Source organism: Pipistrellus kuhlii, unplaced genomic scaffold, assembly GCF_014108245.1.
Source record: "Pipistrellus kuhlii isolate mPipKuh1 unplaced genomic scaffold, mPipKuh1.p scaffold_m20_p_5, whole genome shotgun sequence".
In the NCBI taxonomy this organism is placed as follows: domain Eukaryota; kingdom Metazoa; phylum Chordata; class Mammalia; order Chiroptera; family Vespertilionidae; genus Pipistrellus; species Pipistrellus kuhlii.
This window is the reverse complement of record NW_023425551.1, coordinates 20,307,275-20,332,671: the sequence shown is the minus strand read 5'-3', so window position 1 is coordinate 20,332,671 and position 25,397 is coordinate 20,307,275. Positions and strand designations below refer to the sequence as shown.

At 41.7% G+C, this 25,397-nt stretch overlaps 1 protein-coding gene across 6 annotated transcripts in view; it reads left to right on the top strand.

Moving 5' to 3' along the window:
• NHSL1 (NHS like 1) overlaps positions 1-25,397 on the top strand; it is a 191,560-nt gene that overhangs the window by 135,400 nt on the left and 30,763 nt on the right. For 5 of the 6 annotated variants that reach the window (XM_036415169.2, XM_036415167.2, XM_036415170.2 and 2 more), the window contains exon 2: positions 9,021-9,173. In XM_036415169.2, coding sequence (XP_036271062.1) covers positions 9,021-9,173 — 153 coding nt within the window. Of the gene's footprint in view, positions 1-5,405; positions 6,027-9,020; positions 9,174-25,397 lie in introns of those variants that run through there. The other variant, XM_036415172.2, reaches the window with a different exon arrangement.

Sequence of the window (25,397 nt, the reverse complement as noted above, 5' to 3'; positions counted from 1 at the left end):
ACTGTACTTTTAAAAAAAAATTCTTAATTGTGAATTTTGTTTATCTGAAATTCAACTTTATCTGGGCACCCTGGTTTTATCTGGCAGCTCTGTTTTAAAATTTTATTCTCCTATTTACACACTTATTGATTGTATTAATTCATCTGCTTATTATTGATTTGTTTTGCAGCTTCAGTGCTTGCCATTTTGATAGATATAATAGACCGTATATACTTGCTCTCAATGTGAAAGGGTTTTTATAAAAACATGAAACATAAATCCCCTCTCCCCCAAAGTCAAAGTTATAGGAAGAATGTGTTCCTTAATAAACAGAGGATAGGCCTACATTAAATACAAGTTTTCCTGTTACTAAAGCCTTATTACAAATGTTTATTGACTTTTAAAGCAATTTCTTTTTTTCATTTTTAAGTTTGTTTTAGAGAGAGAAGAAGTGAGATGAAGAGAGAGAGAGGAGAGAGAGGAGAGAGAGAGAGAGAGAAACATCGATCAATTGACTCCCGCTTATACCCCACAGAATATTGAACCCATGGTCTGGGCATGTGCCCTGACTGGGAATCAAACCGGCAACCTTTCAGTGCATGGGATGATGCTCAATCAGCTGAGCCACACCAGCCAAGGCTATAGTGTTTATGAAGTAGATTATGTTGCTAGTTAATTTCTAGAAATTTCTAAAATCTCTTACTACCAAGTGTATATATTTTATTTTATAGCACCAGGGGCTTATATTGAATACTTTCTGCTATGATGTTTTCCAAAGCTCCAATAAGTCTGAAAAGCACAAGAATGGTGTGCCCATGAATTTAAAAATTTTAATTCAAGCATTTTAACAACGCATAAAGATAATGATTATACCTAAATTAACTCAGTCTTGTACAACCTTCTATTTCAGATATTAAGCTTGATTTTAAACTAGTCTAAAACAGACTGACAGTAAAGGCACCGTTTATAGATAAGGTTGGACAGAAATTTTCTATTTTTGAAGAGTTAAGATGTCTTTGAGAAGTGCTTAAAATTATTATTCAGTACATGACCCTAATCAGAAGAGAACTCCATTATGTCTGGTTTTTTTCCCCCTTTCTTCCCCTCCCAACTTAGAAGACCACAGTGATCTTTATTGATTATATATTCCACTTCAATTGATCTAGGATTTGATTTTATGTAGTTTGAAATGTACATACATATATATATATATATATATATGTATATAATATTCTTTGCTTCTGCCTATAATTCCATGTACAGTATTTTAGTAAATAAAGTTTGTGAAGGTGTTTGCCTTCAAAATAAATACTTTTAATACCCTAGCTACACTTAGTACACCTGGGAAGGCCTGAGGTTTTATGTGAGTGGGCATGGGGAATGGGGAGGACTAGAGGGACCTGGAAGCCTTATCTATGAGTAGTTCTGAGAGCCATGGACAACTCTACTCATAAGAAGCTTTTAGGTTTAAGCATATAATCTTCTGTGTCTAATAAAAACAATGAGTATATTATAAGGCTGTGTTACAGATGAAGCTTGAATGTTAGTAACTGAGTCATTTGTTGACTAGTTGGGGCTTTACTTTTTAGACTGTTAAACTTTACGTATATGATGGTTCCTGAAACATTATAAACTGCTCACTACAGGCAGATAAGAGCGAGGGAGTTGTAGAAAAAGAGCCCTGCATGGGAGTTGGATCTGACCTCCTCCCCTTGGGCGTGGATTGCTGGCCCAGTTCCCCAGTGTCTCTCTCCCCGGCCCCTGCCCAGCCAGTCCAATGCACAGCTCAAGCAGCACTGACCATACAGCTTTCCCTCTTAACCTCTTTTGGTGACTTCCTAGCCCACTATGGAAAATCCACCTCCTTACAAGCAGTGGCCTCCAGGATCTGGTCTCTGCTTCTCTCTCTGCCTCCCCTGCCACTCTTTCCCCCATCACCCTCCTGTAAGCTTACAGGGAAGCCTCTTCCCTGTGTGTCCCAGGACCTGAGTCCCCTCTGCTCTTGTGTCCTCTATCAGCTGTTTGCTTTCCAAATGAGATCCATGCCCTTTATCATCTTTCCGTGATCTTATCTCTCTCCCTGCCCTCATTCATTTTATTGTGTTTGCCTGTTTGGGTGTGTCCTCCCTACTGGACTATGGAACCTTCCCAAGGCCAGTGACCATGTTGGATTTACTTTTCACCCGGATACCTAACACAAACCAGCCAATCAGTGCTCAGTGTCTAATGGCTGAATGGTTGAACATTAATGCACAGTTACAGTCAAAATTTTTAGAATACGTATTATTTTGTGAAATATTCCTGCAAATCCCTTTGCTGGTAGGTCATATACTTGCTCATGGGAAGTATGCAGCTAAGTATGGAAAGAATCAGATGATTCCTAGAATTAAAAAATTAAAATTTAGTTGAGAATAAGATTTTATTTCAGTGGAAGATTAAGCAAAAGTGTTGGAACTTTATGAATAAGGATGCCTGCATTTATACAATAGTAATGGTAATAGAATTTTCAAATCTTGGGCTAAGATAAGCCAGCAGGGCTGTACGAAAAAAGATACTGTGTGCATAAAAAGTAGAAATGACAGGTTTGAAGCCCACATTCATGGAGCCCACAGTTTCACTTAAGATAAGAAGTAAAACAGCTGAAATCTGGGAAGTGGACTCCTGTCTGTTAAGCATGAATGAACCTTTAAAAAGCTTAGGGCAGCTTAGCGATCTCTTAAGATTTTATTAATCCAACAAATATATATATATATATATATATATATATATATATATGCTTACCATGTACTAGGTGCAGTTCTAAGGCTTAGTCAATAATAACTTTGAATCCTCATACTAACCTTGTATAACCAATACTGTTATTGACCCCCGTTTTACATATGAGAAAACTGAGGTATGGAGAGGGCACAGTTCTAGGAAGTGGCCAGCATCCTGGGTGGGTGGCTCCGGAGTTGGCTCTTCCCTTCTGTGCTGTGCAGTGAAGTAGTCCACATTTGGGATATTAGAACTTTGGTTTAACTGTTGTTGCTGTTATAGGACTAGCATTGGAATAGGAGGTATTATTTATACGTTTTCTGTTGGGTGTATAAATTGAGCAATCAAAAATTATTAGACATTTCCATAAAAGCATGGCTCTTTAATAAACTATGGCATGGAGGCAATGCAGATCATAAGATGAAAGCACTTACCTGTTCTCATGCTTATGAGGATATCGAGAGATGATAAAATTATTGGGGAAGGTTTTTTTTCTGTTTTTTTTTTTTAATATATTTTATTGATTTTTTACAGAGAGGAAGAGAGAGGTATATAGAGTTAGAAACATCGATGAGAGAGTAACATCAATCAGCTGCCTCCTGCGCACCCCCTACTGGGGATGTTTCCGCAACCCAGGTACATGCCCTTGACTGGAATCGAACCCAGGACCCTTGAGTCCGCAGGTCAATGCTCTATCCATTGAGCAAAACCGGTTTTGGCTGGGGAACTTTTTTATAATTAGTAAGCTATTTCAAAACACAACGTAGTATGTAACACAACAGAAACCCTCCTTGAGTTGGTTGCTACCTGACGATCTGGACTTCAGGAGTCAGGAAGCAGCATGCGATAAATGAATGGCGGACCAGTGCCTGGGATGGAGCCTGCGTTCTGCCCCTGGACTCCCCCTGACCCAGGTGTAACCAGTTGGCGGCCTCATCATTACACAGCCGTGGCCGTGTAATAACCAGCCTAACACTGAGGAGGAAAGGACTCCATGCGTGGCTCTTACTACAGTTCATCTTCTGAGAGCTCTTCTCCGACTAGTCCTGACGGATTGGAAAAGTCTCATTACCCAATGAAGAGGCCTTCCTCGTCCTCACTACAGATGTTTGTTTTCTTTCCAGTGCCTCCTTAACCTTTTTACCCAAGTCTCACCTTTCCCGTGAGGTCTGCCCTGACTTCCACTCAATACTGCCACCTGCTCGTCCCCAGAACTCCTTTCATCCTAGCAACTTTTTCTTTTGTCCATTACACTTACCGTGTTCTAATGTGCCATGTAATCGTAGTTTATCGTCAGATAAGTCAGCTTCCTGAGGGCGGGCATCTCACTGATGTATCTCAAATAAGTGGAACTTGCTACGTGCTCAGTCTTTACCTGTTTCATGCACGAGTCAGTGGTCGGATGCCATTGTTGTGTACATGAAAAAGCTACATGCTGCTTTCTATTGCAAGTAGGGTGGTGCCCATCACCGTGTGGGCTGTGACTAGGACTGTCTCCACTGCGATGAAGGTTGAGAGGCAACCCTCATGAGCAAGGTCACTGTTGCTCATGCATTGGTTTTCCTCAGGGGAACTGTGCCCACCAATGGGAGGCAGCTATAGAATTTAACCTACCATCTGGCCATGTAATTGCTTTTAAGCAAAGCTTTGGGTAGGATGAAAGACCACAGTTTGGAAATCTCTCATACAAATGCTAATATGATAATAACTTGTTTTATTTTTTGTTGTTGTTCGAAGTATAAGATGGAGGAGGGGAAGGATTTGTGGAGGAATCCTTCCAAAGCTTTCCCTGGGGGGAGCCCCTTACGTAAGCTTTACTCTTTGAGAGTTTTTGTTATAACTAAATGTTTTGAATTAGTGGGTTATTACATTTCCCCATTCAGTTATAAGTCTGGCCCAAGGCTATGAACTAAGAGGGTTGTCTAACGTGTTTCAAAGACTGCATTGCCATAAAGTGGAATTGGGGAGAGATGTGAGGAGTATTGTTTCTTCTTTGTTCTTTTTTGTAGTATTTCCTGATCTGTATTCTTTTCTTTTTGTTCCCGTTTCTTTACCCCAGAACATATGTTTTCTAGATCCTGCTTAAACCCCATTTCTGACTCTTCTTTATTTGTGTTTCCCCAGTTCTCTGAGGATGGACAAAAGAACCAGAACACTAAGTATACTATTATATTCATGTTAAAGAGAAACCCAGATAATGTTTCTTTGAAATTACTCCTCTTCTTCCCCACCAGCAGCGTGTGTGTGTGTGTGTGTGTGTGTGTGTGTGTGTGTGTGTAACTTTTTAGCCAGGATCTTAAATGGTAATTAAACTCAAAATACAGATTTAAATGATTAGGGTACTTTATTTCATTTTGTTTTCCTAATGATTAAGGTACTCCATCTAGTTTCTCCTTTGGAGTGGGTAAGCTGGGGTTTTGGGAGGGAGGGAGTTGTGAGAGCTAAGTGCAAGTAAGATCAAACTGGGACAATTACAGTGCTGGTTCTCAATCACTGGCTAAAAAAAAACCCCACAACTGGGTGAGAATACTGGGCGGACTAATTTGCAGGAAAATGCAACCAAGCCATCACTTACAGCTCAATGGAGGTTCTGTTGTAAAGTTTTACTACTTTGGCAAGGCAGGCAGAGCCTGGGGGCGTGGCCGGGGAAACAATAGTTTGGCTCTTTTTCTCCTAAAATCAATTCCCATGCCTGAATTAACTGGAGAGTCAAAGAAGCAACACAGACTTGCTCTTAGAATCGTGGGCTCCAGTTAACAGATCTGGGCGTTCTCGGGGCCTCGTGAAAATGGGGAGCCCATGTGCTTCACCTTGACCTCCGCAGAGGTGAGCTGCACTGCTCTCTGGACTCTGGAGAGGAGGAACTTCTGATCTGCTGGCAAGAAAGTGGAAGACATGAGCCCAGGGGCAGAAAGACGGCCATGGCTATCATGCAAATAAGGACTGTGATTGGCTTTCTCTTCCTGCTCATGTTGTCACTGGAGGCTCTCGGCCCCAGAGATTAGGTTTCAGTGGGAGATTTTCAGGTTCAAGGACTGTTAATGGTTTGTAACTGCCTGACAATAAGCTCAGCCTCCAAGTTACATCATCCTGGGCAGATGTCTGATGATAGGAGGACAGAGCAAGAAGTGAGAATCCGAGAATCCGGAGCACAGGGATGCAGTTTGCCACCTGCCTGCTGGACTGAGCTCTGAATGGGATTTAAGTTTCTAAGCCCTATGTGGGCATCCTGGAAATGGTGGTCTTCATTAACGCAAAGATCAAGTCTTTCATTAAGCTATTTAAGAAGAAAAGTAAGTAGTTTCTCTCCTCCCCGCTGTGGCAGTGTGTGTGTGTGTGTGTGTGTGTGTGTGTGTGTGTACTATTTCATCCTTTGGAGTAGTGGAATTAGAGGGTGAAAGAGCATAATTGATACATGTTAAACTCAACTCTAAAGCAGGTTGTTCAAATACCTCAGACTTTGGTGGCTCTAGGGCAGAATTAGGTGATCTCAGCATGCCTTATTTATTTGTGGCTCAGATTTCTGGTGAATTCACTGCTTTTGTGCTCTTAAAAGAAGCCCTCTGAAGAAGGTGGAGGGAAGGACCTTGTGTTTACTTTATGTCCACCCCGCTGTATGTTTTTTGGTGTGTGTGTGTGTGTGTGTGTGTGTGTGTGTGTGTGTGTGTTTTATTCTTTGGCTGACTGTACAGGGAACCTCTGAGTTAGGTGTCACATATTTTTGGTGGTGATGATCCTCTAACTCCCCTGGCACTCTCTGTCTTGTGTTTCAGAACTGGAGCACAAACTCTGTCTAGATGGGCCCGCCATTGTAAAGTGCACACTTCTGCGGTGTGGCTTCATTGTTCACTCCCCATTGGTTTCCATTTCTTTAATCCAGGTGCTTCTTCATCCCCTGGAAAAGTGTAATTTTCACACACACACGGTTTTGTTTTTACCTAGCTATTGGTTGATTCGTTTTAGCTTGGTTTTGGGACCACTGATTGAAACCGGATAATTGTGCAAGGGCAGGAGCCATTGGTGAGAAAAACTGTGGAGGAAGCAACCGAGAACTGCACCCCGGGATCGCTGTCTGCGGCTCTGCCACTGGAAGGCTGTCTGTGGATGGACTGCCTGGCATCTGCCCCCGCAAGAAGGAGAAAACCCGGGGAGAGACCGCTGCCCATTCATAGGAGCAGCTGGTGGCTGTGCAGGGGGCTAATGGTGTGGTTGCACAGACTCCAATAGTATTACTTGGACTTGATTTGTAATTGGCAAATAGGAAGTTTCCATTTTCAGTATTTTCCAGCTGTGAAAGCGGGTCATTCAGTCTTTCAAATACAAGGACATGAGCCCAAAACATTGTAATTGACTAGGGCTCCTCTTTAGGGTACATACGGCGAATTCCGAACTGTTCAGGATTATCAGACATGTATGTAAGAGCTTAGACGGGTCCTTGTGGATGTTATGTTTGAAGATCGAGAGCTATATGCGCCATGCAAAACATTTGTTCAACAAGAGGTTAGGCGAATCCCGGTGCCTAATGTGCATGCTTCTTTGTCCAACACTGAAAGCAGAAAGCACACGGGACCTTTCTGTTTATAACTTAATGTCTAGGTCTCAGCGTTTATTTTCCCCATTTAGCAATTGATGGAGAGGGTGGGATCACATAGGAAATGAACTATTTGGAATCAAGGCTTGTAGAATTTAGTAGCTGCAGAGAGGGGGAGTGAGAGCTAACCTCTGGCTCAGGTTCCTGGGATTGCTGAGGAAGGACAACTTCTCATTAGTGATGGTGCTACAAGTCAGGGGCTCCCTCGGGGTAAATGCGCTGCTGCTGCCTCACCCAGGCTTTCCATGAGTTATTTTGTGAGCTAAGACTTTACATATAGTTGTTCACATGATCTTTATAATAGACGTGGTAGCTGTGCTATGGGGTCCACTGTGTTGACTTCAAATATGTTCAAATAGAAGGTTGAATAGTTCATGTATGCCTGCTCGTTTTATTTTGAGAATCTGTTTTATGGTTTAGTTACCAGAGATGTGGGTCCGCCCATTGTGCCCTCTATATCATCAGTCATGGTTAGGGAAGACTCGCCCCCGTCTCACAATTTTAGTATCTGCTGGTTTTACAGGTGCTATACTTGCCACCACCTGCAAATGACTCAGCGCAGGGTCTTTCTCTTACACTTCTCTAGTCTATTCTATGATTGGCTCGCAGTGGCAGATACTGTATGTAGAAAGTACTTAAAACTTTTGATGAGCCCTGGCTGGTGTGGCTCAGTTGGTTGGGTGCCGTCTCTTGTGCACCAAAAGGTTGCTAGCTTGATCCCTGGTGGGGGGCATACAGGAGGCAGCCAATCTATGTTTCATGCTCCTCTCGATGTTTCTTTCTCTCCCTCTCCCTCTCCTCTCTAAAAATCTTTATAAAAATTGTTGATGAATCTGTTTGGTGCTCCACTGGTATGCTATTTTAGGTTGTGTTGTTAGGGAAAGTGAAATAGACAAAGAGGTCTCAAGCCCTAGGGGGATATAAAGAAAAATTATTGTAGAGATTTGGCATTCTCTCATGATTACCTGTTATTCCTCCTCCTAATATTTTAATCTCTGTTATGTTGGAAAGTTCAGTTGAATTGGATTGTGTTGTGAAAAGTAAATTACATTGGAATTAAAAAAAAACACCCATTTTAATATAAAAGTATTTCATGAAAGCAAGAAATACAAAGAAAATTTCGTAGCACAAATTGACTTCTACTTCTATTAGGTATGCTATTTAAATGAATTACATTGACTGCTTATGCTTAATTTTTAAATTTAATTGAGTTTACAACAGTGATATTTTAAAATAATGCTTAAGGGAGGAACTATTTTGTCTCAACTTCTCAGTAGGAAATTTGTTCCTGTTCTGATACTCTAACGTTTACTGAGCAATGGCTCTATATAATTGAGTAGCAGATTCCTGTCATGGTGGACTTAGGTAGGAATTGGAGGTCTCTATCAATTCTGTCAATCATTTTCTAACATTGGCTTAGAGGGAGGGTCTAAAATGCTAAGAAGCAGTTAATTGAGTAAACATTTCTACCAAAACATGATGGAGAGTTTCACCAGTTCCTTTAGAGACAAAAACACTATGGGAAGGGACCCCTGATGTCTAAGGTCAAAGCTCACTTAGAATTTGCTCCGTTTCCCTCTCGCTGGCCCTTAGCCCAGGGATGTGTTGGGCACCAAGATCCCATTTTGATGCAATACATGTAGAGCCAGTGAAACTTAATTTGACAGCTGGATTGACTCTGACTCTCCTTCCACAGCGGTCTCCAACCTCGATGAGGAGAGCAGATGGACGGTCCACTACACCGCGCCTTGGCACCAGCAGGAGAACGTGTTCCTCCCCACCTCGAGGCCCCCCTGCGTGGAGGACCTGCACCGCCAAGCCAAGCTCAACCTCAAATCCGTGCTGAGGGGTAAGATCCCCACTGCAAGCCTGTTCATTGGCATTGAAAGCATGCGTGTGATGTTACTTATCAAAGAAGACCTGTTTCTAATGAACATAGAGTATGTGTGAGATATCATAATACTCTCAACCTGCATGCCTAATGTGTTCTGGATTCTGTGGAAACCTCCCTCTTATGGAAATGTCCTCAAAGAATCGACACCAGTTTATTTTTAAAATATGTTTTTATTGACTTTTTAAAGAGAGGAGATATACAGAAAGAGCATCTTCCTTTATCTGGTTTAAAATTCTCATTTTTACTTCAACTTACTGTTGGTGGTAAGGACTGTAAAGGTGTGACAAGGAGACCCTCCTGAAAGTTGTAAACTGGGAAATTATTTAAAAGAGCAAGGCAGTAACTTTTAAGACTTAGAGACTTTTTTTAAAAAACAGCAAACCAGTGTTCTTATTCTACTAGATGCTAGTTTACCAGTTTTCTCTTACCATGCACTATTGGGACATAATTATACCAAAAAAGTACTGTTGTTTATCTAAAATTTAACTTAACTGAATGTCCTGTATTTTATCTAATTGTGAAAGGTTTAAATCTGGGAGAAATACTGTCATTTGTTCAAGGAAAACCCAGCATCAGGATCCCCCCTAGTTTTTATGATAATTCTTCCATGTATATCAGTCATTTATTAATTCATTTATTAATGTGTTATTACTATGACTACTGATTACTAGGCAACATTCATTCAACACTTAAGTATATGCCAAGTACCATTCTAAGCCCATTACAGGTATTATCTCAGTTAATGCTCACAATAACTACTGTGCCAGTTTTATATTTGAAAAAAAAAAAATGGAGACATGAAGATTAGAAACTTTCCCGCCATCTCAAAATTAGTGGTAGAATCAGGGCTTAAACTTGGACAGTCTCAGGCTGCAGGGCTCGTATTCTTAACGGCTGCACTCGATTACCTTTAACAGCCATTTGTTAGAAATCTGTTATTCTGGCAGAATCGCAGAATACAAAGTCAGGGTCGTGGCTCTCAAGGAATTTACACTTTTACTTATAGTGCAAATCACAATGTGAAAAACACTCAGAATGGGCCATAAGTTGCTGTATGGGAGTTAGAGAAAGCGGATAATTTCTGCTTAGAGAGAGAAGGAACAGCTATCAAAGGACTCACAATAGATTTGGAATTCTGAACAGAACTAAGGAGACCGTAGATCCGAAACCTGTTTTGTTCCTTTAATCTAGAAGATTAAGAGATGATCTCATATGTATCTTATTACTCTATCATGTGTCTCACAGTCTTGGCATTTAACTGTTCAGAAGTGGACATTATTGGATTCCTTTCTCATTAACCCGAGGAATCTACGTACTAAGCCTAAATGGGGGGGGGGGGGGGGGGATGGCATTAGTCAGGCTCTTCTGTGTGGCCTTGGAGTTGTACTTTGACTTTTGCCTTCCTCGATGGTGGTTACATAAAGCACCTACATCCAACCACGGTTTCTTCTAGATCTCTTCACTTCCTAGTGATGGTCTTTTGTAAATTTTGACTGGGAGCCAGGGAGCTTCTCTCCTTCTAGCTTACCTTCCTCCTGAATAATGAGTATGAGGATTAAGTGGCACTGTGCCCCGAGCCAGCCCCATAGGTAGAGCCATTGTTAAGTCCCTCCGCTCTGCCGGCCTGCCTGTGGAGAATGCTCTAAGAAGGGCGGGTGTGAGCTGGAATTTTCAGGCCCAGCCTTTTTTGAACACTCTCCAGGAAACTGTGCTTCCCTGCCTCTTCTGTGTATTTTCAAGCACCAGCTCAGAGCTTCTCTTTGCTTCCCTTATAAAATTAAACATCTAGGTTTTTCTGATTTTCTTTTCTTTTTGACTGTTCAGTAGATCCAAATGAAATGTCATCACCATTGGTTTTGCCTATATGTGAATTTAATTTTGAAAAGATAAATGCTTTAATAGTTGCCTTAATGCCCTAAAATAATTCATTGAAGGGGTTTACCATTAATAAAATTAATAACTTTGGAAAATTCTTAAGAGTTCAACTTTAAAAAAAAAAAAATCCTTACCAGAGGATAAACTTTTCTTAATGATGAGAGAGAGAGAGAGAGAGAGAGAAAGAGAGAGAGAGAGAGAGAGAGAGAGAGAGAGAGAGAGAGAGAGAGAGAAACATTGATGTGAGAGAGAAACAGTGTTTGTTCTCGTACATGCCCCAACCAGGGATTGGACCCTCAATATAGGTATGTACCCTGGCTGGAATGGGACCCACAAACTTTTGGTGTGTGGGATGATGCTCTAGCCAAATGAGCCACCTGGCCAGGGCAGAGCTGAACTTTTAAAGTCTAGATTTAAATACTCCCTAAAGTTATTATTTTAAGAACAATGGTTGGCAAAGATGAAATAAGAAAGAGCATCTGAGTTCTTTATTCTTCATTTACTTACTTTTAATCACATGTACAGGACTTTAGGTACTACTTAACCATCACCAAGTTAGCAGCCTGAGATAAACTGAAAATGACTGCAGAGTACTCACTGCCTCATTATCAGTGTGGATTACAAAGAAAAAATACAGCCCCTGAACATATGATACTATTAAGGTATGATCTTATATATTAAAAGGCTAATATGCAAATAGATCGAATAATGGAACAACCGAACAACAGAACAGCCAGTCACTATAATGTGTGCTGACCACGAGAGGGCGTGTCATGGCCATGGTGGGATGGTAGAGCAGGTGAGTGGGAGCACCAGATGAAGGTGGGGCACTGATCGCTGTCATCAGGGCAAGCCTCTGGTGGTTACTGAAAATTCTTGCTTCCACACGCAGCTGTCCTGCCTGGCGCTTGCACCTGCTGCTGGCGCTGGCCCCGCTCACACCCACTGCTGGTGTTGGAACCACTGCTTGCACCCACTGCCAGTACCCAGTGCCAGTCCCGCTCACTAGGTGCTATCAGCAGGTGCGAATGGAGGCTGCCGGCCCTGATTGCTCCTGTGGGCTTCTCCACCTCCCCCTGCTCCTGAGGGGCGATCTGGGCAACAGCCACCCCTCACACCTGCTGACAGTGCCGGCCTTGCTCACACCCACTGCTAGCGCCTGCCCCAATTGCTCTGCACAGTTAGCGGATGTGAGTGGAGCTGGTGCCATCAGTGCATAAGAGCGGCGGCAGCAGAAGCAAGGCTGCTGGCAGACGGGCTTGGGGCCATGGTGGGAGGTTGCCAGGCGGGGGCATGGAGGATGGGTCAAGACCCACCTCTGTGCCTACCACAGCCTCAAGGTCCATAGTTCCTTTCAAGGTGCACGAATTCGTGCACTGGACCCCTAGTGTTATATAAACTTATCAGTCTAAAAAAGGGAAATGGCATTGAGGGACCCCTTTCTCTACTCCCCACTCCCCCAGGGAGAAGGCGAGGGGCTTCCCCGGCATTTAAATGGCATGCAGAATGCCCAGAGCACATGTTGTCCCTGTGCAGTTTATCTCTATTCTGGTCCAAATAGAGCAGAGACCTTTAGCATTTATTGTTGGCTAGTCTCTGGAGACTTTGATAGAATTTGTTGGCTAAATGATTTTGTTTTGTTGATTTCTTTGTTACTAGAGATAAACAGATGCAGTAAGTTCTCACTTGACCCTACAGCAAAATGACATCTAATGACACCAATTTTATAGGCTAGCTGTTACAAGCAAGAGTTATTTTCCTACAATATCTCATAAACATTGTAATGAAACATTGTTGAACGCTAGTGGAGGACCTGCTGTACTGGGATGTGAAAACAGTATTTTTATCATTGGTTCAGCAGGACATCTGGCTGGAAATGAACAGTGCATTTCTAAAAATGGATCCCATTATCCATAAAGAATTCACTCAGCTTTTTACTGAATTTCCAGAAGAATTCTACCCTTTTAATCTCCACAACAGTCATTCGAACCCTTCATGAACTTCAGCAGAGTTAGCTGAGATGATGAGCAACCTTTGCCTAACTGGATTTTTATCTGGACACTTTTTAGTTTCATTAAAAGGGCCATGATTAAGTGGGAAAAGAGGACTTGAGGGGAAGGGATGGGCATATTAGGCTCAGTGAAAGGTTCAGATTTAATTTGTAGACCTCATTTGAAAATTAAGAGCACATTAAGGCCCAAATAAAGCCATGTTATTTTTTAAGATTCCATCCCCAAAAAGCCCAACTTGGGAGAGAGGTAAACATACTTTCTCACAGTATGTGTAACAGGCAGTTTCGTTACTGTATCTGTGTACACTCTCGCCTGAATTAGTTCCCAGAGCATCTGTTGCTGGTATCAGAAACGTTCTTTAGTCACAGCTCTCTTTCCTGAGAAAATTCATTTTAGCAGGTCAGCCTGCTCTGTGATTCTAGAATTGGAAGTGTGAGCACAGGGAGGAATGTTGAATCTGGCCTGTGCTAACTCAGAGTCAGAAGGTTACATTCATTATATCAAGAGATATAGGAGTTGAGGATTTACAATGTGAAGAAATAACTCTGTGTTCCAAGTTATTAAAAATAAGTGTGTGTGCACGCATATGCATGCATGCACCAATAACCTGCCCAACATTAGAAAATGGTACACCTTTCTTAAAATGATGGACGACATCCAGACAGTATAGCTCAGTGGATTGAGCACCATCCCATGCACCAAGAGGTCGCCAGTTCAATTCCCAGTCAGGGCACATGCCCAGGTTGTAGGCTCTATCCACAGTAGGGAGTGTGCAGGAGGCAGCCGATCAGTGTTTCTCATCAATGTTTCTCTCTCCCCCTGTCCCTTTCACTCCAGAAATCAATAAAAACATATTTTTAAAAAATGATGGACAAGGTCTCCAAGTGGTGTTAGCTAGGTTTCTCTGACATTCCCGACACACAGGCTTTATCTGAGGGTCACTGCATCTGCCCTTCATTGCTAAGAAGAGTCCTCATTCCCTTTGACTCAGACCAGGCTTCCGTTCTGGATTTGATGAGGCACCTGGGCTGACTTACCTGGATGCCTTGTGCACATGGGTCCTGCTCTGTCAGGCCCTGTGGTTTGGGCTGTAGATACTCCTCTCGGGGGACCGGTGGCACTGTGTGCAGGCCTGTCTGGGGAAAGCCTTTCTATGCCTGAGGCTGTTGATGAGAGGGCGCTCTCCTGGATGATACATCTGCTCACCACTCCAACACACTCGAGAGGAACAACTGCTTTGCCCTCCTGGTGCTAACAACATTGAATTCTTCCTCTGTTTTTTCCCCTTGTCACTTTAAAAACTTGTGACATAGCACAGACAAATACATAAAACATGTACAGCTTAAGAGATACATTATAAAGCAAATCTGGTGAGGATTGACAACAACAAAAAAGTGCCTGAGTCATATATCTAGGTTCAGATCCTGACGCTGTTGTGTAGAGGGATATGTGATTTGAGTTTAATTGTGACTTTGTTCTTTCAACCACTTGAGCTCTTCTCATCTGTAAAATAAAGATCATAAATATCTGCTTACATGGGAATGAAATGAACTTTTTGTGTAAGATATCTCAAAGCGCAAGCAGTTTGTAGAGGTAAGGAGGGGTGCGTTTTAGTATAAGTGCAATGGAATACAGATACAATTGTTATAAATTTCAGCCCTCGTTCCCAAATGGCTGTCAGGATTTAGCTGGTGCTTTCTCTCCCACCCATTATCCTCCAGAGGCACGCTGTGAGGAGGAGGGAGAGAAGAACACAGGGCCATCACCAGGTGATAGTGACAGCCACAGGCAGTTAACACTGGGGTCATTTCGGCCACATGAGCAAGGTGCCTTTCTCCCCACTACCCACCAGCCCCTGGAATGCTAGCGCTGGAAGAGGGCTCGCAGGGTCTCTGAGTAATAAATCCCCTCTTCCTTTTGTAGGTGAGAAAACCAAGGCCATAGAAGCCGTAGGGTACGTTTACAGATACTGTGCTGTTTACAGATGACCATGTGAGGATTCAAATCAGGTTCCTAGCTTCAGCTCATGCTGGCCCCTTGTGATGTCAGACCCCTAGGGCCCATCCCTTGGATGCCTCTTCCGCTGCTCTCAGCTTTCAAAAGGGTCATAGGGACAGGGCTCACTCTGGGAATCTAAAGGCCCAGGAAGATTTGGTTTCCTTAGCTAGTTAACAGGGAATGCAGAATAGCTCACGGGTGCCGAAAGGTGGTGGCTTCACAGTTGCTTAACGCATTCCCACTTTCATTAAAACTCAAATAAGTTTAGAGAAATAAAGAAAGGAAGCTTCATCATAAGACATCCTGTCCGACATTAATATCTATAACCATGCTTCAGCGTAATGGCATTTAGTGCTTATCTTTAGAGTTATGATAGATCATTGGTAATTGTTTGATCCAGTGGCTTTTTTTTTTTTTTTTTAATCCATTCAACCAAAGGACTTGTATGCATGCATATAAGCCTAACCAATGGACACAGATAACAGGGGGGTGAGTGCATGAGTGGCGGGAAATGGGGAAATAAGGACACATATGTAACACCTTAATCAATAAAGAAATTAAAAAAACAAAACAAAACAACAACAACAACAAGGGGTGGGCAAAATTAGCCTTACAGTTGTTTGTATGAGAATACATGCAGGTTAGATTATTACAGCAGCTTTATTAACTGTGTTTTGCATACTCAACTGTAAACCTACTTTTGCTCACCCCGTATGTGCCTTTAAAATATTTTTTAAAAAAGCTACTGGTTATAGAAGGAGCAACTAAAAGAAAAATAAGGGTTTGGAAATAATAAATACACCAATGACTTAGCTCTTATAGTAGAGTTTACTCTTTGCCTAGTTCTGTGGTTGGCAAACTGAGGCTCGTGAGCCACATGAGGTTCTTTGGCCCCTTGAGTATGGCTCTTCCACAAAATACTATGGCCTGGGCGATTCTATTTTGAAGAAGTGGCGTTAGAAGAAGTTTAAGTTTAAAAAATTTGGCTCTCAAAAGAAAATTCAATCATTGTACTGTTGATATTTGGCTCTGTTGACTAATGAGTTTGCCGACCACTGGCCTAGTTTATTACTTACATTCTTTCTGAAGAAATCCATTAGTAAAATTGGATTGTAAAAGGTGAAGGTGAAATATCACTAGTTAACACCCCTTTAAATGTTTTGTAAGTAAGAAACATTATTTATGTTCATTCATATAGAATTGTAAGGTATTTTCTAGTTTAAAGGAAGATAGGCCTAAAACAGGGGGTGTAGGGTTGGGGGTGTGTTATGCTGGAAAAGTCACTGAATGCGGTACAGTGTCTCATCTTTCTAACTCAGCAGCACTGACACCCGTTCTGCTGTTATGATCTCCTCCAGAAGATGAGACAGGAGGCCAGAACGCTGATTCCAGGGCTGCCAGGAGCTCGTGGGACGCTGGGAAATCATATCCCATTTTTATCCTTGGCCTCCTCTTCTGTAAAACAAGTTATGATCTCCAAGTTTCTGCTGAAGCTCTGAAATTCTGGTGGGCCTCTCGGTACTTAACTGCTATGCGTGAAGTTTATTCGACACCAAAATATAATTTAGTGCTGAGCCTAAGTCCTGATAAATTGGGTTGGCTAAAACCTGAGTTTGTGTTGACATAAAGATTTTCTCAGTGGCTCCTACAATGATGGCAGGGGGCTGGATGTTGTAGGTGAGTCAAAGATGAACAATGTTACTGCTTCCTGTCGAAGCTTAAAGCTAGCCAGGAAGATCAGATAGATGTATGAGTCACTCACGTACAAGGTTGCTAGTGGCATCACAGAGTCTCACCCTTGTCCCGGGTGTTGTCAGTAACACGTAAATCTGATTATACTTCTCCTTGGTTAAATTCTTCACCGGCTCCTCATCACTGACAGGATAAAACCCGACTTCCTCAGCACCTGGCAGCCTTTCTGACTTGGCCCGTTAGTCTGACTTCACCTGCCAAATCACCCTTTCTCCCTCACCCCCCTACCCACCCATCCTCATGCTCCTCTTCTCCCTCCACCCAAGTTCTTTACCTCGTGCCTTCACACGTAAAGATAAGGTCCAACTGGAATGCTAGCTTGTCTTATCTGCGCTTTCTCTTCACAGCGTGCTCCAGTCCATTCCTTTTCCTTCTGACCCACAACCTCTCACATCTGTCCAACTCCCCTTCCTCCTCGAAGAACCTGGGGGTGCCCTTGTTCTCACAGAGCTTTCCTGGGCTTCTGAGGGCAGACCCTGGATGGATGCCGTCCATGCTTTTCCACACATTCCCACGGGGCCTGACACCCCTCCACTAAACTAAGCTACATAATTGTATATACAGGTTTCTCTCTCCATCTGAGAGCAAGATCCTTGGGTGCAGGGCCTTTGCTTGCCATTTGTGTGGCCCCAGCACTCAGCCCGGTGCGTGCTTCTTTCTATAAATGCTGTTGGGCTTGTGCAGGTCCTGGGAGGTCATCTAGAACTCGGGAGAGAAGAGAGCCAAAGCCACAGAACAACTGGTGAAAATGTGGGAGTGAGATTAGGGCTGGAGGGGGTGGTGGGGCGGTTTGAGCCTGGCTATTTTAGGGGTTGGGAAGAAGTTGGTAAAAGTAGTTGGGGAAGAAGAGAGGAGATCAGGATTGGGCAGTCGTCATGGAGTTCACAGATGGGGAGAGGGTCTGAAAAGAGGCTACTGTACTCATTACAAGGCCATTGGTGCCTTTCAAGAGAGCCGTTTCAAAGAGGTCTTTGGATTGAAGAAGCCAGGTTTCATGAGATAAGGATTATTTTTATAGGCAGAAAAAGAATGCAAATAACTTTTAAGAAATAAAGTAAAAGCTCTCAAAGCTAAGAGGAAAGGGGTAGTATTTTGAGGTGGCAGGGTAGAGGTAATATTATTGCTTGAGTTAAGAACCAGAGCCAATTACAACACTGTTGTAGTTCACAGGCACCAGCAGGAGGGGAGATTTCAGATAGGAAGAGCGAATGGGAGGATGTTCCCTGAGGAGGCGGTAGGCTGTGAGCTCAGAGGCAGGCAGAGGTCCGGTTTCACCCTCTGTCTCCTCAACAGAATTAGAGAAAGCGCTTCTTGAGATGCAGCAAAAGAATGTGGAGATGTTCATAAGGTTGTGTTGGAGGCTTGATGGAAACTATATGCTGGTTCTTCGAAGAGAAAGACGGCTTTCATTTGGTCCTCTCTGGTTCAGTGGTTGTGAATCTGATCAGGTTGGCTTTTCAAAGACAAATGGTAATGCTGTCAAATACTTTAAGAAATAGAGAAATATAGGTATTTCTTTTTGAATTTATATCCTCAGAAAAAGTTGCCCAGATGAAACAATGGATGAAGTTCTCTGTTGAGAAAAGAGAAGAGCAAAGACAAAAATAAGGGATTGATGGGTTGGAAATGCCATACCAAAGGGGCAGTTGAACTTCTCCTTTGGGTCTGATGGCTCACCACATTTTTGGTAATACTGACGACTCTGAGCATAGTAGCCCCGAAAAAGGAGTTAGTAACCCGTGAGAGGAAGTCAGGTGCAAGAGCAAAACAAAGGAAAGGTGAACACTCATTGCTTTTACAGAGGTAAAGAGACATGTCCCTTTTTTTTTTTTTTTTTTTTTTAATGCTAAGCAACACACAAAAGGCAGAATAGCAAAGATAGTCATTTAAAGGATCCAGGTCTTAACAAAGCACTATGGGGTGTTTAAACAAAAGGCTATTGTTTTTGTGTCTGTAGCCAGTCTGCTGTTTCAGCAATTCTATTTTAATTCCTGATAAAGTGAGTAACTTGAGTGGCCTCTATATTTCACCCAGGGCAGCATAAAAATGCTACATTGAAGGTACAGTGGATAAGGTTTGTTATCATTCAGTGAACAACTGAAGTCTCCAGTGTTGGTTTAGAATCTCTGCAGGCTATTTGATATTGAGTAACCTTGGTGATGCTCCACTGCTGCCAGTGATAGGGCTTTTCATTGTAAAGTGAAATGATATCACCTCCCATTTGGCCGTGCTCTGATGGTGCTGGGCCAGAACTGGCAGGCCCGTCCAACTCTCACATTCATCCTGGGCATCAGGCAGCTTTCACTTCAGCTTCAATCAGCTCGAGTGCTTCAAGTCTCCTTAAAATAATCGGTGTACGTGAAGAGAAGAAATGTCAACATTTAGTGTTCTGCAATGGCAAATAACCTTTTAAGAGTCACTCTTTCCATGGTTTGCAATGAAAAATAAAGCTAACAGTTGTATGCAGCCCCCTAAGTTTAATACTTATTTCTTTACTTTTGGCGAAGGTTTGTATTCCTACTCTAATAAGAATTAATGATAGAGGGAGATTATTAATAAAAAACGACTTCTTTCTCTCCCTCCCTCCCTCCCTCCCTCCCTCCCTCCCTCCCTCCCTCCTACATAAAATGAGATGGCCTTGCAGTGTTTAGTATCAGCATCACTGGTCCCAGGCTGTGAGGGAAAAGGAACTCTTTTCAGTTTGCTAATATATTAGTCAGCACTAATAAATTCACTTCCTGTTTGTTGAGCTGGTAACCCAATGTGTGTTTTTTCTCTCTCTAGTACTCTATCTTCCCCATCCTGATCACTTTATTTTGCCAAACACTATGTAAATTGAATGGGAAGTCATTTGGAATTGTGCTAAAATAACTTAGGCATAGGAATTTGGCAGGCTCCTTAGTATCCGCGCCCCTCTTGGCAAAAAAACAAAACAAAAAACCCCCCCACATTTATTACAAAGGTGGCATTCCTTCACCATCTCCTCTTTTCTACGTTATTCCTACCCCAAATCTTTTCTGGGAGGTTTCTCTGTAAAATGAAGCTTTCCTGTGACAGACATCTGTTCTACCCGAACAGAAATCTTTTGGGAGTTGCCCATGATTTTGTTAGTTTTTCAATGTGGATATTTGGTCAGTTTCCCTAAAGGTCTACCAAGATTCAATTTACTGGGATATTACACATTATCTTCCCTATTTCAATCTCTCCCACCTGCTCTTCCCTCATCCTCTTATTTCTTGAACATATATCATTGGGGCCTCTCTCCCATTAAATTCTGTGTTGATGCTGCCCAGTTGTGCTTTATAAACACTGATGGCACAGCTGGTATAATTTGGAGAACCACTGCTCTATAAATTGTTACGTGAACTTCTTTATCCAGCAGCTAATTTGTAAGTATCTTGAAAGCTGGATTATATCCCGTAAGCCCCTCTAGCTCAGTGCAAACTAGGATTCAAACACACAACTATTGACTTTCAGAGTTTGAGCTCTTGACTGTTGTCATTCATTACCTGGGTGTTGTTAGCAGGTTTCTTGAGCAAATTGAGACTCATTATCTTTGGGGGAACTTGGGTGATACTTGGCCCTGATTGGCCCTCTCTTTCTTACCCACAGTTAAGCAAATTATACCCTAGCAGATGGAATATTGTGTCTTCTATACAACATTAGGAGAGGAGATATTTACTTTCAGAACTTTTAGAGGGACTTGTGCTTAACCATTAAAGCCATACATTTTCTCCTTTTCCTTTTATGTTTTTACTAGAGGCCCACTGCACGAAATTTGTGCACTTGGGGTGTGGGAGTCTCTCAGCCTGGATTGCAAAAGGGCACAGGCCACCATTGGTGCATGATCGGGGCTAGAAAGGGATGTGGGAAGTTGGCCAGACAGGGAGGGACCATGGGAGGGCTCCAGGGTGTGTCTTGCCCATCTTGCTTAGTCCCCATTGGCCTGACCCCAGCAACAAGCTAACCTACTGGTTGGAGCATCTGCCCTCTGGTTGTTAGTGCATATCATAGCAACTGGTTGATTGTCTGCCCCTGGGTGGTCATTGCACATCATAGCGAGCAGTTGAGTGGCCTTAGCATATCATTAGCATATTACACTTTGATTGGTTGAACAGCCGACCAGACACTTAGCATATTAGGCTTTTATTATACAGGATAGTGCTTGGGATGCTCAGTATCATTGATGTAAGAATTGATGAAGAAGTGGTTTTATGGTCTCAGATATGCACTTATTGGAAGATAAATTTGGACTTAATACTCCATATATAGGAATACTCTTATGTCATTGTACGCATTCCTATATAACTACATATAAACTGTTACCCTAAAGAGGAGAAAATAATGAATCATTAATGTAATACTAAAACAAAAGGGCATATTTGTTTAGAATCTATCATTAAAATTGCTTTCAAATTATCTAGGAAAATATCCATTGAAAAGATCTATATTGAATATATGGTGCTTTAAGCTTTCACACAGCTTTACAACTCACTTGATATGCTACAAATTACAAAATGAACATTTGACCATTTGTAATTATGTTATAATTTATTGATTCTTAAAGACAATTTAAGTATATTGGTGCTCAACTGCTTTAAATAATTTAGGAGAAATACTTATATAATTTTAGAAAATTCAATATGCTTGACTAGCAAAGCAGAATCTTAACTACAGTATCAGTATGGTTTCTTTTTCTCTTCCAGTATTGCCACACCTAGTAAGTTCATGAACTAGAAGGTAAATCTCTTCTATTTTAAAATGTTGGATTTTTTATTAAGAAAATAAGTTATCTAATATTTGTAAAGCATAGAATTTGAGTGAAGTAAGTTTTCCTACGTGCTTACTTGAAAGCTTAAACTTGATCCGTTAGCTGTGTAATAGCCAATACAGCTGTTGAACTAAAATTGCCTTTCTTCTAAACATATATGATTGTAGATTTATGTGCTCTTATTCCTCTGGTCCTGGATAAAGACATACAATAGAACTTGTTTTTTAACTGTTCTTGATAATCTGATGGATAAAGTACTAGGATAAGAGTTTGGAAATCTGGATCTACCAGAAATTTGACACCTGGGCTTATAATTCATAAGACAAATATATCTGTTTCCTGTGGCAGGAAGCTTAGAGCATCATGGAAAGAAACGGTGGCTGGGAAGACCCTATTTCCAAACAAGGTCACATGTACAGATACCAGGGATTAGGACTTCAACATCTCTCTTTGGGGGACACAGTTCAACTCCTAACACATCCTTTCAGATCAAGGAGCCTGAATACTGCCCTTGCTCTAGTAGTTACGCTATTTCAATACATTCACCACCCACCTGGCTGATACCCTTCCTATATAAAATGTCTGTAGAAGGCTTCAGGTTACTATGTAAAAACAATTAATGACTATACGTTCTGCAGATAAATCAGTTAACATATTTTAGCTCTATTTTGGATTGAGAGCAGTTACAACTAAATATCCAGGCTCTTGACAGTACGAGAATCCCCGTATGATATAAGCTTGGTGCATCCTTAGGAAAAAACACAGCCTCATGATATTTTGATAAAGATGGAAACAACAGCTTTGTAAAAAAGGGTAGAAATTTAAAGAATTGTGCAGCCAAGCAAATCTTGGACTTGCTTACTGGCTTTTAAAAGTGAGAGAGTTTGAGGTAGTTATGGTTTCGTGGTATATTCTGCCAGCAATGGCTGTGTTTGAGCATCTGCCACATAGAGCGAGCGGTCTGTGCCAGGTTCCGGCTTACCCTCACCTAGCCTCCCCGCGGAGAGCAGCGCCTTGGGTCTGCTGCTGAATGATTCTCACGGCTGCTTCCCAGGCAGGAGGAGTGACGTCCCGGCTTACAGAGGTGGAGCCTGAGTTTCCAGGAGGCGAAATGTCCCTGAGGTCTCGAGGTATAAGTGGTGCCAGGTCTGTCTGGATTCCAGACATTCAAGGGGCTCCTCCATGCAGTGTCCCCCTCGGTCAGCCTCCTGAAACACAGAGGGTTAACCTCTTGTTACTGTTACATATTTCACATCCAAAGCCTCTCAGCCTCGTTCAGGGGAGGGAAATAAAACATCAAGTACGTGTTAGGAGAATGGTATCAGGAATCAGGAAGAGCTTAGATTCCATGTTATTCCTCTGTTTGGAAGAGTTATTAGAGTTGTTTTTGGATATTCTCATTTTCTCCCTTGCTTATGAGGTAGGATTGCTCTTACTTGTCCCCTGTGAAGGTATGGCCATGGGGTTTGTTTTGTGTAAAGAAACAGTAGCGGAAATAACCCCTGGGTCCTTGGCAGAGGTTCCTAGAGCAGGTGTGAAATGCGGATTGTCCCAGCACAAGTGGGGGCAGGAGCTGGGGGTGGGGGCAGGAGCTGTGAGTGTGGTGAGCACAACCCCTGCCTGCTCAGCCTGGATGGGGAGATAAGGGGAATGTGTGCAGCAAAGAATCCTCTGGTTGCGTTGAGCCCCTGAAATGTTGGAACTCTGTATCCACTGCAAATTCTAGTGTATTGTGGCTGATTCAACAAATTAAAGGACATAATACACAAAGTGGAAGTTCACCAGGAGTTTCCAGTAGAGAAAATTATTTGGGAAAGTAACTCTTTAAAGCATCTTTCAGGAGACTCTCTTACCATGTCTAAACTGTTAAAACGAAAAGCCTGAAGAACAGCGTTACGGCATGAACGTTTGGAAGCCAGAGAAGTCTTAAATTCCCGGTATGGTTAGATAACCGTCTCGTTCTGTGACATTGTTTTTGTCCTTCCATATTGAAAACGTTGGTCTCCTAAGAAGTGTTTGTTCATTGTTCTTGCACTAAAGAAAATAGTTTGACAGGTGAGGAAGGAGGAGGAAAGTGGTGGCTGGGAAACCAGAGGACACAGCGAACAGTGACACCTTTATCCAGGCAGCCCCAGAGAACAATAACGGGGTTTTACTCTTAATTTCTGTTGCAGGAGGAGCACACGTTAAAGACAGATCTTCTATTACATTTAGTATCTTGTTTCTCGCTGGAGCCTCAGGCATAACCCGGCATTAAATTCTGCTTTGCCTTGCAGTTACTCCGTTGAGTGTTTGAAAAGTCTTTCTTTATTCATGATGGCTTGCACTTATATCTCACTCTACAGACAATAAACTCCGTTTTTAATGAACAAAGCCATGGTTTTAGAAACTGAGAGCTGTTGCAACCTGACAAGAGAAATTTTCCTACATTTCCCCACTAGAGTTGGGATAAGATAAATGACAATTGATACCGATGAGTTTACTAGATTTCAGAAAATCTGTAAGACTCCGAATATTGGTGATCTGCCATAAATTCAGACTACCTAGCTTAGTCTTAGACCCAACATCAACTTGCATTTGATATCCTATGCTGTTCGTTATATGAGTATTTAAACATTTCTGGGACATAAACTTCATTGAGATAAAAGGAGGCATTGTCTCTTAAACTAGGGTCAAACGGTGTCACACCGTTTATTATTAGAAGTACTAATAACTTCAAGACTTTTATGCTTTCAGCATAGGAATAATAATTTTCCAATATTTTGGTCTTTTTAAATATAACATGTGTCAGGTCATTTTTGTCATTTTAATAGTCTTCTCTAGAATATCGTCACCAATAGCAGCTTTAGAGATGATCTAGTTCCCGAATCCTTGCTTCCTTGGAGAGAAACCTTCTTCAAACATTACCTGACATGGTATCCAATACACAATGCAGGTTCTTAAAACAATACCATTGTATCATTTCAAACGTACTTATTATAAGGTCAGTTGGTGAGGGGGAAACTGCTCTTTCGAACAGAAAAGACTTCATTTAAAGGGGCCTTGGCCTTCACTTGGTATTTCGTTTCGTTTGGCAAGTCTTTGAATTACATGGTAAGTAGCTGCAAGTGGTAATAGTTTTTATGAGTGTGTTTTACAAGGTGCACTCTTAATCCTTAGGAGACTCCAGTTTCGTAGGACCACAGAAAAGTTAATTTAGTAGCACACACTAATGAAATGTAAAACTATTGAGCTTGAGTGTTATGTTGTTTTTTTAAATCTAACTTTAAGGTAGTTGAAGAAAAAATTTACAGAATCCCTAAATTGCATATCGAATTGCATAATAGAATAACATTTGAAAACTACTAATTATGTTCTATGTAACAGTATCTCTAGTATAGATTCTGGTTGTACTATTTATTTTTATAGAAAAATTGTCAAATATTGTAGAAAATGTGAAAATATCTTTCACTGAAAAGAATTAGGTTAGTATGAGTTAAATACTCATGAAAAAAATAAGGTGTGTTCTGGAAGTTTCAGAATTTTTTTTTTTTAATTTCCATTTTACACAATAGTAATAGTGATTGCCAGCTCAGCCCACAAATTATTTTTCCCATAAGTGACTTAAGTAATAATATTTAGCAATCTTTTGATTACACATGCACTTTTAAGTTAGCTTGGCATTCTATTTGTGTTTTGTTTTTAAATTCTCGTCCAGGGATGTGTTTATTGATTTTAGAGAGAGAAAGGAAGAGGGAGAGAGAAAGAGAGATCAATTAATTATAGGTGCCC